This window comes from Ciconia boyciana, chromosome 15 (assembly GCF_034638445.1).
Source record: "Ciconia boyciana chromosome 15, ASM3463844v1, whole genome shotgun sequence".
NCBI lineage: Eukaryota > Metazoa > Chordata > Aves > Ciconiiformes > Ciconiidae > Ciconia > Ciconia boyciana.
Window position 1 is genome coordinate 17,214,706 of NC_132948.1, and position 14,294 is coordinate 17,228,999.

General features: G+C 41.2%; 1 protein-coding gene across 1 annotated transcript; it reads left to right on the plus strand.

Annotated features, from left to right (window-relative positions):
• The first annotated feature begins 4,507 nt into the window (after nt 1-4,507).
• Nucleotides 4,508-13,906, plus strand: LOC140659848 (solute carrier family 2, facilitated glucose transporter member 11-like). The gene is made up of 12 exons (XM_072879988.1): nt 4,508-4,531; nt 5,475-5,573; nt 6,325-6,485; nt 7,392-7,516; nt 7,866-7,995; nt 8,612-8,760; nt 9,156-9,343; nt 10,408-10,518; nt 11,074-11,175; nt 12,104-12,179; nt 13,236-13,363; nt 13,700-13,906. Exons 1-12 carry the CDS (start codon nt 4,508-4,510, stop codon nt 13,904-13,906), a joined length of 1,500 nt encoding a protein of 499 aa, XP_072736089.1.
• Nucleotides 13,907-14,294: the final 388 nt, after the last annotated feature.

The window sequence follows — 14,294 nt, forward strand, 5'->3', positions numbered from 1 at the left end:
CTCTCCAACTGTTGAAATATGAGCTGAATTAAATCCTCTGCAGAAAAAAATTAAACACAGTGTATAAAGAAATAAGATCTTTGTCAGTCCCTGCAAGTTAGCACCAGTGTAAACTGAAAACACAGGATTTTCTATTTTTCTTACCAAAACCAGGACTCCACAGTTATTTGAGGAAGGGAGTGTGGAAGGTTCAGATGTACAGCACACTTGTGAAACTGAGAGAAAAAGAAGACAGAGCTTTTAGGTTGAAATTATCTGCTCCTATTAACAAGTCAGTGCTGCTGAGCTTTCCCAGAGAAGGAGCTTCAGTCCAGATGAAAAGAAGTGTTTAGCTCTTTAATCCAGTGGAGGAAGTGTACCTTGCCTATCAGTAGACAGAATCGATAGGCAATGTTTCCCCCTCTTACAGTTAGACTTGAGAGCAAGTACATGGGTATAGGGGCAACTAGGACTTTCTTGAGGAGCTCATGACCACACTTCTGTGACCTGCAGCATGGTCGTCATCCTTTTTTTTTTTTTGGGGGGGGGGGGGAGGGGAAATCATTGCTACGTCTGAAAAAAAAAGGTGTAAAGGAGGCATAAGGTCCTGATGTAAAGGAGACACTATGCTAGAGAAGGATCCTAGCATAACTTGTCACCTCAAGCCAAACCTCTTGCTTGGTAATCAGGTACATTGCCTAGATTTTTGAGATTCTTCTACTGGGACAAACAGGGATATGCCAGCACTGAAAGAAAGCATGAGTGAAGAAAGCAGAGATGCAGGAAATCATGAGCGGGCTAATCCATAGTGGGCAGGTTCTCCTTCTTCATTAGCAATTATTATGTAGCATGTCTTCAGCCTGGAGTTATTTCACGTCAGAGAGAAGAAATGCTGGGTTTCAATGGGATTGAGTTCCCAAGAGTAACTGGTACTGATGAGACAAAAAAGGCTGGTGCCTCTCCCAGAGAACCCAGTCTGTATATCTGAGTGTTTGCTTCTCTCTCCAGGTCTCTGAATATTCCATATTTTCATTACAAAACATGGCAGAAAGGGCTTCATTTTTTGTATTCGTTGCTATACAACATGACACACTCTTGCTTTTCTTCATGCTTTGCAGTTTACTGATAAGGAAATAAAAAAGCAGTGACTAGGAAAACACATCCCACTGATCATGCCTGGATTTGGTTTTCATTGATTGAAGAGTCAGGGACAGAGGAGAGCCCATCTTCTGGGAGTGTGTTGTTGGGGCCAAGGAATACTGTGTCTGCCTCGTCCTGGAAATGAGATCTTCACTACTGACTGTTGCAGATGCTGCACAATAAAATTTGCAAAAAGACCCAAATATTGAGCAGCAGTTTCTTTCACAGCCCTAAGGCTCCAGCTGTTTTATCTTCACACCATCCTCTAACAATATTTGTAGCAGTGCCAAGAGCTAATACCAAGAGCAGTGGACTTCCCCAACACAGCCATCCTTCCTATGACAATCATCATATTACAAAAAAAGCTAGGCAAAGTTTATAGTTTCAAGGCTGGAGGTCATGGATTGCACAATACCACAGTAAGAACCAACATACATTCCTTCTGATCAAAAATGCAGGAAAAAAAAAAGGAGAAACACTTAAAGTATTTTGAAAAGAAAGGATTAGATAAGACCTTGATTATTTTAAAAGTCTTTATTTGGTCTGGTCTTTCTCAACATTACTGGTTCCCAGTGAGGAAGTTTTTAGTGTCTTACAAGATACTAAAAACTCATTTCCTTATATGTCTTTCTACAAGCATGATCTTGTCCAGCGTGCCTGACTTCTTCCCTTCTTCCCTCCTACTAGTAAATCCCGTCTGCAATAGGGAAAGCATGGTAAATCATTAACACTGCCATAAACTAGCATGGATTGGGAATAAAGGTTAAAGAAGTACTTGTGAATCTGCAGTGTATCTATTTTATTTCCAGGATCACACAAGTGCAACGCATGGCATCTCTGCAAACAAAATCCCTCCAAGCCAAGGGTATTGGGTGACCTAAGTACTGGGTCTGGAATAAGCACATTTCTTGTAGTGTTCAAATCCTAGGTGGAAAGACTCATCCTGTCTTCTTCTTTAGGAAAATAAGTAAGAACTATACTAGGCATTTAAGTCTTGCTTTTTCCATATTACAGCACTGAACAAAAGTGTGAGGCCAGATAGAAATGAGGCAGCAGTATGAGTATTCTGGGACAAACACAGACAACAGGACAAAGAGGAACAGGGCTCTGCAGGGACTCTTTGATCAACCAGATGTTAAAACCTGGCCACAGAGAGAGTGTTTAAAAACCTCTCCAGAAAGACCCAGAGCTGCCATGTGTGTCCTTCCTTCCAGCAGCCAAGAACATCCTCAGCTCAAAGAACAAATCCTCCTTTCCCCTCTTAGTTCATTCAGGCTCATCTGCTCCCTGCCCACGGCCCCACTCTAAGGTGCCTGAACCCTGCTGTCTGAATCTAGCAAAATGGTTTGCTGTTAGTCTGGCAGAACCCTTTTGAGAGGGAAAAGAAAAATAAAAATGGACTTGCAAGAGAGAGTACTGCATGAAAAGGTCTGGAACCAGAGATATGACATTCAAATTTGATACAGGAAACAGAAGAAGTTAAAAGGAAAGTAAAGATAAAATGAAAGAAACAGCAGAAGAGAGAGGTAATTATTTCAAAAGTAGCTTTTCGTGTGTCCAGACAGAGAGCAAGAAGTAACACTGGATCGTTCAAGTATCTCGTTAGACCTTTCCGCCACAGGAGCTGGGAACAACAAAAGTTTACAAGAGTTCAAAGAGGATGTCAGTAAATGCATGGAAGGAGCAAATATAAAGACACCATCCTGACCGACAAAGTCCCAGGGTTGCGCATCACTGGGGCCTGGAAGACGCACAGGGAAAGCATCACTGCACATTTGCTCAGTTCTTATGCTTTTGCCTACAACTGCTGTTTGCGTCTGACAGCTCTGGGATGCTCTGCTGGACACAGTTCTGGTCTGATCCTAGAGGATAAAGTGGGTGGTGGTGGTAAGAGAGGACAGGGGACAGCTGTACAATCTGGCTGCAGTCTTCTCTGTGACAGCAAAATCTTTGGCTGAGGGGAGGGCAGTGGCCAGTGTTGAAGTGACTGGAGATTGAAAGGAGGAATTTGTAAGAAGCAAGAGAAAACCTAAATAAAGACAGGGATTTTTGCAGTAGTAATTGAAGAGAAAGGTAGATTCTGGGGTGTTTTAGAAGAGGAAGTGATAACATTTGAGGAGTCTGTGCTGAGAGGGGAAGGAGTGAAATACATGACCACAGCTGATGTGGAGGTGATGAAGATTTCAGGAATGATGAAAATGGAATGGGTGGAAAGAAGAATTCTGCTTGAATTATACTTGAATATGCTGTACTGATGTGCAACAAGACACCGGGGCAGAGGGTTTGGGGAGAGAGCATTACTAGGACATCCAGCAGGAGAAAGGTGAAGGTGTGACTCAGCAAGCTCTCCCTGTGCTGCACAGCACGTGGCCCAGGGGACAGTGTGGGGCTGTTGTCAGTCGCTGTAACATGAAAAGCAAACTGTAGGAGGAATGTCAGTGCTTCCACCGTGCTCCTGAGCAAAGCTTCTGTTGCCTTCAGAACCGTAACCCCACCTTCCTGCCTCTGCTTTTGGCACTAACCATGGACAGTTAAATCTTTGTAGTATAGAGTGAACTATGTTGTACTCAGTGTAGTACAAAATGTTACACGTAATACATAGAAGCCTGAGAGAAGCAAGAATTAACTTACACTCTTTGTAAATAGTCAAGTCTTCAGTTGATTCAAAACCAAAATTTTTAAGGTGAAAATACTTCTTAAAATAAACTCTCAAGCCAGAACAGAATGAGCATCCTGCTCTCGCACACACTAGGCCATCTCCATGGTTATAGGGAGGTAGTAGTGAGGCTTCTGAGTGGTTCTGGAAACAGTGTGACCCTCTGTAAAAACTGGGTGTTAGCAAGGACAAGGCTCCTCCATGCCCATGGCCTGCAATTGTGAAATTGTTCAAATCGCTTCAAGCAACTGAAAATTTTATAGCATGCAAGAAGACGGGCATTACAGTTCAGCTACAATACAAAGTGGCTTATCTCTGTAGTAGACTGGAGAGGAGGAAAACATACTCTGCCGAAGCAGAGTCACGTCGCAGAGGTGAAAAGGGACTCTGCTCTGCTGAAGGAAAGATGGTAGCACCATCTGGCTCCCCACACGACAGGAAGACGCAGTTTTTTTTAGCAGTGCGAGTAAGGGGGAGCGCTCCCAATACAAGAAGGATAAACATTTACCGATGTTGTAATCGGCTTGGCATATCTGGGTCTTAGAATAATTAAACCAGCAAGAAGAGTCCCTGGCCAGTGTTGGAAGAGGACACAATTCACTAAAAGCCACATAGTTAGAATTTAACTTCTGTGCTATGATCCCAACTTCTTATAATCTAAGCATAGAAAACATATCTCTTATCTGACAGACTTGACAAGGGCTCTCAGAGCAGGCAGGTTTTCAAGGGGAAATGGCTGGTTTCCTCTCAGACCTGGTGAGTATCCAAATTCTTGTCTTCTAGCCCTAGTCACTAACAGCAGCATGATCTTTAAAGATTAGTAAAGGGAATCTAACAGTCTTTCTTGTAACAAAAATGAGCAACAGAGCACATGCTGCAGACAACACTGATTCAGCAATAAGACTGACTACATGGCATCTCCAGAAAATATATTAGAAATACAAGAGAGTGAGAGGTTTAAAAGAGGACCTGGGAAACCAGGAAAGAATAGGCATTTTGAGGAAGATAGAGAAAATAGTAGCAACGAAAAAGACAAAACAGAAAAAACCCTCCCACTCTACTGCCCTGCACTCAGGGGTATTTAAGGATACTCATCTGTTTAGAGTGTGACCTGACTAAATGCCTGAAAACATATAGGCTTGTGAAGTGTGCTCTAAATCCAGTGTACATCTTGGAAACACAGTGTTTCAAATAGGAGTCATTCAAGTAGGGGCTCTAAAGATGCAGTTTTCTGTGGGGATCATAAAAGGGAAATGCAAACAAAATACGTTTTAAGGGACAGACTCGATTAATCTCTGGAAACTGGTGAACAAAGTCTCTGAGGAGGCAAAGTTGAAGGAAAAAAAGGATTCAAGAAAGCTGTAGCTTCTTACTAGTACAAAAGCAAACACAAGCTGTCTGAACAAGGCTTTTATGATTTTTTTTTTTTTTTAATTTCTGTGGGTAGCAGAACTAACAGAGACTGCATCTTTTCAGGCTGCTAATAACCAGGAGAGGAACATAAAGGAATGTGCACATTTGCATCTTAACAATTTCCCAACAATTTTGCTTGATTATTGAACAATTCAAAATGGGTTTTTGCATTTTAAAGGCTTCTTAATCATAGAAATGTGAAGATATAAGATCTCATAAATTAACTCATGGTCTGAAAGCCATGCTAGTATCAGGAACTTAGGATGTATTTCATCATCTTTGGCAGGTTCAATACCGGAAGCTATTGCTAATGATTATGGTGCTAGGAATTGGTGGAACCCACTTATCTGGTTTTCAAATGTCTGTGATCAATTATACTTCTCCGGTAAGCAAAGCCTTCATAAAATCACATCTGTAAGTGCTCTTCATGGGACTAGGCCTTACACTTTGAGGATGCTCTAAAAATCTGTTAGGTGTTGCTATGTGAGTTTATTTCCAGCTCTTTCCAGTCCCATAGTGTCAAAGGAGTTTGCGTGAATGTTAGGAGCTGTACTCCGAAGACAACTTCCCACAGAATATCAGAAAGGCTGAAAAAACTGGAAAGGCAACACTATTCGTGCTGTGGTCTATAGCTGAATGGAGGGACAATGGAAGTTTTGGTGGCTCCTTAAACTACTTTTTTTTTCTTTTATTAAACCTCTCTAACATCTTTAAAATGAAAAATGCATAATGTGTGGAAACAACATATTGAAGCACCCTCCTTAAAGATTGTGCCATGGAGAAAAAGGTTAAAAACTAGCTGAATGAGTCTCAACCTTCACTTCAGCCCTTTTCTCTTTCTATCCTCTGCTTGCACTTAAGAACATTTGCACTTCACAAGAATCAAGAAAAGTTCCTAATATTTTGGTGTAGGACAGTCAGGATTCAACAGTCTAAAGAGTATAATTAATTTTTGAAAGAGTCTCTTACAGTATTAAGCTGTATGAGAGGAAATATCAATCCTAATTTACAAACAAGAGTCCCATAGCCATGCTTTTAGTAGTGACTATTAATCTAATTTTTTTAAGTTGTAAACATAATGAAGAACTTGTGTGATTAGTGCCTCAGTGGAACGAAAATCTCTTTTTCTGTCCCAGTACATTCGGAAGTTTATCAACGAAACCTGGCTGGAGCGATACGGTTCTGTGCTGCATCAGGAGACACTCACATTATTGTGGTCCTTCATTGTGTCTATGTACTGTATAGGTGGAATGATAGGATGTCTGTGTAGTGGGTACCTGACTGCAAAATATGGAAAGTAAGTATATTCCCCAACAGCTTACTAATCAGGGCTGCAACAAGGGAAGCAATTAAATATTACTCACCTAATAGAATGGATGTCAGAATTCTTACTGCCCCCTGCTGGTGCAGAATTTACTCTACTCAGCATGTATCTACACCTGGGTATCTTAGAGAGACAAGAATAGGCAACTATTTCTGATTCCCTTGTCACAGTTTTTGGTGCCATAAAATTCCTGTGTTGTTGCTGAAATTTTGGTAAAAAATAAATAACTGAAATTTCTTTGTTGGGCAATAATGCTCTAGGGAGCCCAACAACACTGTGGTAGTGCAGAAGGGGATAGATACCCTGTACGTAGAAGCTTTTTTTTTTTTTTTTTTTTTTATTTATTTGATCACAGCCTTTAAAAAAATTGTGCAGCTTCATTCCTCTGTAAGAATAATCAGAGTTTCATCAAAGATAAGCAGAAGTCCCTCAAGCCACATTCAGAACCCTCTCTCTGAGGGTGGCCATAAAGGACAAAGCCAGAACTCTCTAGCTTGAGGTGGGTAGTGAAGCAAATTCTCAGTGAAGCTGGACTTGCCTTGTTCTGGGGACATGTGCCGTGTTTGAGATGGGAGCCTCACCCACAGGAAAGAAGTGAAAAAGACCATTCCTTATCAGTATTTATCCTGCAGGAATTTCCCTCAGCCTCATGGTGTGCTCACATAGTGTTAGCATGGAAAAGAGGAATCTAGTTTCTCCCTTTCCAGTCCCCCTGCGAAGACATCGTGCCTTTTCATAATCAGATATGGTTGTCCTATAAGCAATGGATTTAAACATGGCCATGGCTTGGTCTGTAAATCCAGAGGAGAACAGGCAGACATTAGTTAAAGATGAAAAAATAAAACATGGATCATCTCCACGTGTTGTTTGCTGTTGTAGGAAGAAATGTCTGCTGTTCAACGATGTGGTCCTAATAGTAGCCACGCTGCATACTGGCTTCAGTAGGAGAGCCAAATCCTTTGAGATGATCCTGATTGGGCGCTTCCTCGAGGGCATTGGTGCTGGTAGGACTCCCCACTACTCCATGTTAATGTGACTTCTTTGGGGTGGATACAGAAATCTTCCTGCTGGGAGTACCCGGGCATGCACAGTAACCCCAGTGGAACAAGGAACAGATTGGGAAAAGGTAAGATGAGCTGTCCTTCGCCTTCAAGAGGTCTTGTTGAGAGAGAGATCTGATGGATTAGCTTGCTTAAAGTAAAAGGTACATTTTCAGCCTATTATTGTGGAGGATATATAGCAACCAGTTCAGAAGAGAGAGGAGAGAGCTACCTTTGGCTGAAGGTGAAATGGAAAGGGACCCTCTCTCCTGTTGTCTATAGCTTTAGCTCTCTCGTGTCTTCTTCACTTTAGGAATACATATGAATGCCCATGTTCAGTATGCTGGAGAGATCTCACCTAAGAAGTTGCGTGGATTTGTAAATGTGACCTCCTCTGTTTTTCTTGCCCTAGGAAAAGCTGTAGCAAGAATTCTTGGATTACGGTACTTGTGCTACTCCTTCTCATCCTATTTGCTACTTATTTGTCTTCTGTATGGCAGGAAAGTGTTGTTCTCCCAGTCCTAGAAACAGACATACACTACAGGTGGGGTTTTGCTTTGCTTAACTACAGCTGTCAAAAAGGAAGCATCTACCCCATACCAGTCCCTGAGGTTCCCTTCTCATTCACTGAGGAGAGAAAGGCCCTTCACTTGAGAAAGTATGAATCCGTCTCTGGAGGTGTGCTCTCTCTGCTGACATTAATAAGAAAAGATTGTATGTAAACGCTCTTAGTAGACTTTTGAGATCGGAAATCTCTGCTGATTTCTTGATAACATGCAGAATCACAGTGTTGGTTCAGAGAGCTGTTGTGGGAATATTCAAACTCCATGGATCTTTAGAAAATATTCAAATTACAAGAAAAATCTCAGTCTTGCAGTAGAAATAAATTATTGGTCTACTTTCCTTTCCCTAGCCTAAACATCTTCTATTTCAATTTATCTTTTCAAGGTCTGTATGTATGTTCTATCTCTTTAGCTAGTCTAGGATCTAGAAAATACCAAACTAGTCATAGACTGTAATTGTACTGGACTATAAATACACTCTAACCTGTTTTCATAGAGAACTTTTAGGAACTGAAGACATGTGGAATGTGCTATTGTCCTTCTCTGGGTTGGTGGCATTGATTCAACTGTTCTTTTTGCCATTCTTTCCTGAGTCCCCTCCCTATCTCTTGCTGCAAAAAGGAGACAAGGCTGGTTGCTTGAAAGGTAAAATAAACTTTAGATCCTTAATTTGTTACACCATAACTCTTGGGAAAGTGAACCTAATAGAGAGAATCGGCTTTTCTATTAGCCAGCTACAGATTTCTTGATAATTACATGATTAAAGATCTTGTAAAGATCGTAGCATTGAATTATATTACTCCAGAATAAAAGGAGTCATCAGAAATGTTTAAGACCTACCCCTACAGCAAGTTGAAAGCCATCTTCCAGGGCAGTTTTAGCAGGTCCCAGTAAGCCATGTTCTAGTTCTTCGCTGAGTGACTGATGAATCAAAGCATGGACCGAACTGCAAATGTTGCAAATGTCATTAAAAGCTGAAAAACACAGAACTGAGTGGATCAGATAATGGAGGATTATGCTTCATTCTGTCTTTTCTGTAGCCATGAAGCAACTCTGGGGAGAAGGAAATTATCACACAGAGTTTGATGACATGATGAAGGAAAAGACTGTAACAAAAGGCACTAAAATCATGAATGTCCTAGAGGTGCTGAAAGAACCATCTGTATATCCGCAGCTGAGTACCATGCTCCTCCTTTTACTGAGTCTACAGCTCTGTGGCCTAAGTGCAGTTGAGTATACCCTGTTTCCATACTTAGTTCTACGATTAAGTAACTGAAGCGCCACAATTCCAACTTGTCTCTTTCCTCTGGATCTACATTATTCCCTCTCACACAGAGCCCACTGCCTGTGAAGCTCTGTGGTATCATCACTAGTATTCTTCATACCTTTAAGGGAACTTCTGGGATGGGAATACAGGAGATTCAGCTCAGCAGAAGTTCCTGCAAGGGCACTGTTGCTTTCATTCCCCTGGTGGTATTACCAAAGACTCTGTAGGAGAAAGGGTTATAAATACCCTAAGGCTTGCTACAATCCAGAGATCTATTTATCTGGACTTCCATCTCCACTTTCTTTGACTTCTGCAGTAGCAGATGGCCAGCTATTGCCATCCAACTTTCATTCCATTTGATAATGAAGATTTATCCATTAAGCCATTTCCTTCCAGTTGTTTCTGCATACAAAGTGGCCGAGCCCAATACAGCCCAAGCTAATAGTCATTCCCCTGGATGTCATTTTTATCACTTGCCTATGGGTCTCTCTCCATAAGCCTTGCTTAAGCCTGTGCACTCTGTTGGAGCTTGTTCATTACAGTTCCCAGCAATGTGGGCAGAGAAGGCACCTCTGCACTCTGCTGACAGGGAAATGGTGCCCCGTCCATCAGGGACCTTGCAGATGAGCAGCTTCTGCCCAGCAACATGGAAGAGGGTGACAGAATCAACTGTTTGTATGACAATGTATGGTCTGCTATGACTGAGATCTGCTTTTCTTTTTCCTCACTCCCTATCGTGTGCCTTTCCTCTTCCTCTTTGCCAGAACAACATCTTTTTCCCATGTCTTACAGGCAGTGTGCTCCTTTCAACTCCTTTTTTTTTCCTGGGCTTTCAAATCCCTTTTCTTCATCTCCATTAACCTTTTGATTTCTCACATGTCAAGCAGGTATGTCACCTCCACTAAACCCCAATAATGTACTGTTGCTTTTGCAGTGATGTCAAATCGAGTTCAAAGCAGTGCTGGATAAGCACATATCACATCTATTGACTATGCTTCATTTTAAAAATGTCTCTTATTTCCCAGATCACGTTTTACACCTTGGAAATTTTTCAGACAGCTGGCCTGCAGGAAAGCATAATCCCATACGTATCTCTAGGAGTTGCGATCTCTGAGCTCATCTCTATCATCTTCTGTGTAAGTAAGTCAGATCTTTCTGGGGCTTTAAGAGTTAAAGTACATGTGAGTTGAGTCTATTCTTCCTTAAAGAAAATGAATCTTCTCTTTGTGAACTAAAGAATTTTTCTGGCTCTGCATATATCTGTAAAGTGGTTGTTACCGTCCCCTCCAGATTTTGTCCCACCTTTTACATCTTTCTTCCCATCTTTATTCTCCATAATTTCTTATAAAAATCCCTCTCTTATTCATACAGATAGAAATGAAATGTCATTCAAACATAAATATGCATAATTATTTCCATATATTTGTGTATAAATATATATTCAAATGGAATCATAGCATGCTTCCATTGATTACAGTGTTTATGAAAAAGAGCTGCAATGCTGGGCAGCAATGGTAGTTTATAGTATTAGAGAGGCTAGAAGGAACTCAATAAAATACCAGACGTGGTACCAATAAGATCTGTGTTCTGTAAAGTAAAAAGAACTCTAGAAGAATGCTTGATTTGTTGGACAGCTGACAGCTGGATTTTGCCACACTTCCAGTGATACACAATTTTTTTCTACTCTTCAGAGCTCCATTATCGATCGCTTTGGACGCCGGATACTCCTGTGGGGTGGTTATTTGCTGATGGCACTGATACTGGTGTTGCTTGAAACAAGCCTTCTACTGAGCGTAAGCAAATGTCTCTCTGGGGGTGGATCTGCATCAGAATTCTTTGTACAGGGCAGCAGATAGTCAGCCTTAGCTTTCATGTCCAAAATAGTAGGTCAGAATATCTTCTGAATACAAACTCATAGCCCCTCTGCAAGGGTTTTTTTGTCCTGCCTTGTAGTTCATCTTTTTTAATCAGGCTTTCAAACAGTCAGTGAAAAACATTTTGTAAAACCATTGGCCTGGCATAGCTTTCCTCCAGCTCTCTGCCTGCCTGACCTCTCCAAACCTCACCTGTGTCTTGCTCTGTTGTCCTTTAAATCCCTAGATGAGCGCCTCTGCTGTCACCTTTCCCATTCACTATCCCATGCCTCCTACAGCAGAAGCAGCGTGTACTGAGCCTTCCAACAACTACCAGTTTCCACCCTTGATACAAGTGATCCAGCTACATAGTGCAGCTCTCTAGCTACTTCCATTCAGGATGGCGGAAAGTAGTGAGGAACTCAGTGTCATGGCTTCAGTAGTGCCAGTGTTTTGCACTACACTGCAATCTTGGTTTAAGTCCATAAACTTTCAGCTTCTTTCTGTTTCACAGATATCTTCTGGTTCACAAGAGATTTAAACATTTCTCTGAAGTTTTCTAATTCAATACGATAATTAGGTTAAATCAGTAACAATTTTCCCCATGCTATAATTAGCTTGGAATTTGTTACCTGCTTTTCAGACCAGGGTGCAGTTCAGCTCACCTCTGTAGATATGACACTGCAGGCTACATTTGGCCTTCCACTGTATTCAGTACAGAGAGATAAGTAGTTCTAGTGAGCACCTACTACAGAGCCCAGCATCATGGGCTTTTTCATAAATATTGCTTCTCCTATATGTTTGGATCAGCCGTGCTAAAGCTATAAAATTAATTTTCATTCTCTTCCCTTCTTTCGTCTTTGTCTAGGATCAGTTCCTCTGGATGCGTTACTGCAGTGTTATCCTCATCTTTTTATTCATCATTGCCTATGGAATAGGACCAGGTGAGTACAACAATACAAGCAACAACAGGAAACCTTGGACCACATGGATAAGCACAGGCCATGGATGTATGGAAGCAGAACTATACTGTGTGAATATATCTTTGAAAATCAACAGCTTAGTTTGGACTGCAATTGGGGGAGTCCCAATTTTTGATGAATTAATGACCCAAGAAACACTTTCTTTAACAAATTATTTGAAATTCTTCAGACCCTGATGAATCAGGACCCTGGATTACTGGTTGGATTACAGTGGATTCCTCTCACTGGATTACAGGTTCAAGCCAAAACCATACTCATTGATCAATTCATTAAGACTTGTTTTGGAGGGTGTGAATGCTGTTCAGTGCATACAGGCTCACCTGGTCCATCTCTGTCTTTGCCTAAGAGCAGAGGTAGCCTCTTCTAAAATATCAGAGTTTTCTCGGCTCACCTGTAAGATCCTATTCTACTAAAGAATGATACCTTCCTATTCTATTAAAGAATGAAGCCTGTCTCTTAGCATTGCTCTGTCCTTTCTCATCCTCTGTTAATGTCACTCTGAGTCACCTACATCGGTAATGCCAGAACCGAAATTACAGCTCTCTATTAGGACCTCACTCACCTAAGACCAATATTTACTCTGAAAGTTCCCTGACTAAACACTATGTTTAGTTATTACAATCTCCAAATTCAAATGGCAGCCTTTATTATTGTTAGGGCTGTATACGAGGACCATGAATGTCTTGAAAACCTAACAGAATTCCCACGGTAGCAGAACCCAGGTGTCTCCTATGGGCAATGGAGAGAAATAGGCCATTAGGGCCATTCATGTCCATATTTTGTACATCTTAGGTGAATAGAAACTGCACTTCAGGGGTGTCCCTCTCTCTCCATGGACTGTAAGAGAAGTCTGTAGGAGAATTCAGACAGAGATGGCTATGCTGCCCAAATTTAGATGATCTCACAATAGCCTGACTTACTGGGGCTGTGTTTGACCAGTGACATCAGTTCACTCACTTTGAGGAATATGGTTAACTACAACAATGTTTTTATTGCTTTTTTATGTTTTTTCCTCAGCTGGAGCTGTCGCATCTGTCATGAATGAAATCTTCACCCTCTCAACAAGGTCCTCCGCTTTTGTAATTGGTGGAATCGTCATTTGGCTAGGCCTCACTTTCACTGGAATGATTTTCCCCTTTGCTGTCGTATGTAATTTGATTCAAATCTTCTCTCTGACTTCATCAATTTTAACTGGTTTTCTAGGCTGGTCTGGACAGGGAGTAGGATCAAAAGCCTTGTCGATGATCAAAGCTGTGAATCCCTTATTGCTACTGGCATATGGAGGTCATTTATGTAAAACACTTCCCTAGACTTCAGACATCCTCTGCTGCCTCAAGAACAGATTGAAAAGATAAATAAATATTCCTTCTGTAAAAGCCACTTATTCCTCATTTCACAGGGACAAATCAACAAATTTCAAGAATCTATAGGGGCAAGTGTTGTCAGGGAAATCACCCATCTTATTCTATTTTTATCTCCAGATGCTTCTTGGTCCTTTTTGCTTCCTCATCTTTATTGCTGTCCTGGTCATTTCAGCGGTTCTTATCTACCTGTTCCTCCCAGAAACAAAAGGGAAGTCAACCTCTGAAATCACAGAAGAATTCAAAACACACCATTTTAAGAAGAAACATCATCACACTATGGAGAAGAATGCTACCAAAGAAAAGACATTCTGCACCAAGCTCTGATAGGCCACCATAAGCAACTTCCACTGACAAAAAGCCCTGTCTCAAAATCGAACTGAAAGCTAAACTTTAACATGGACTTTCCTCAATAAAATGTAATCCAAAAAGTAACCCACAGATAGCTTGTCATTAATCCAAGTAATCCTATTTTATATTCATCTTTGCTTTTCATGGTGAGAGACAATGGCTCCTTCCTAGAACAGCTCTGTAGCAGGAAGACATTAGTAACTACAGACACTTCTCAGAACTGGCACATGGAAAACATTTTCAGGCTTAACACATCGATTTTATTGCAAATCTTTCTCCTTTGCTTTCATTTTAAAGAAGCAGGATTTGTCTCTATGTTTGTTACTTTGCAAGAAAGCTCTGCTCAGGATTATGAGCAGGATGA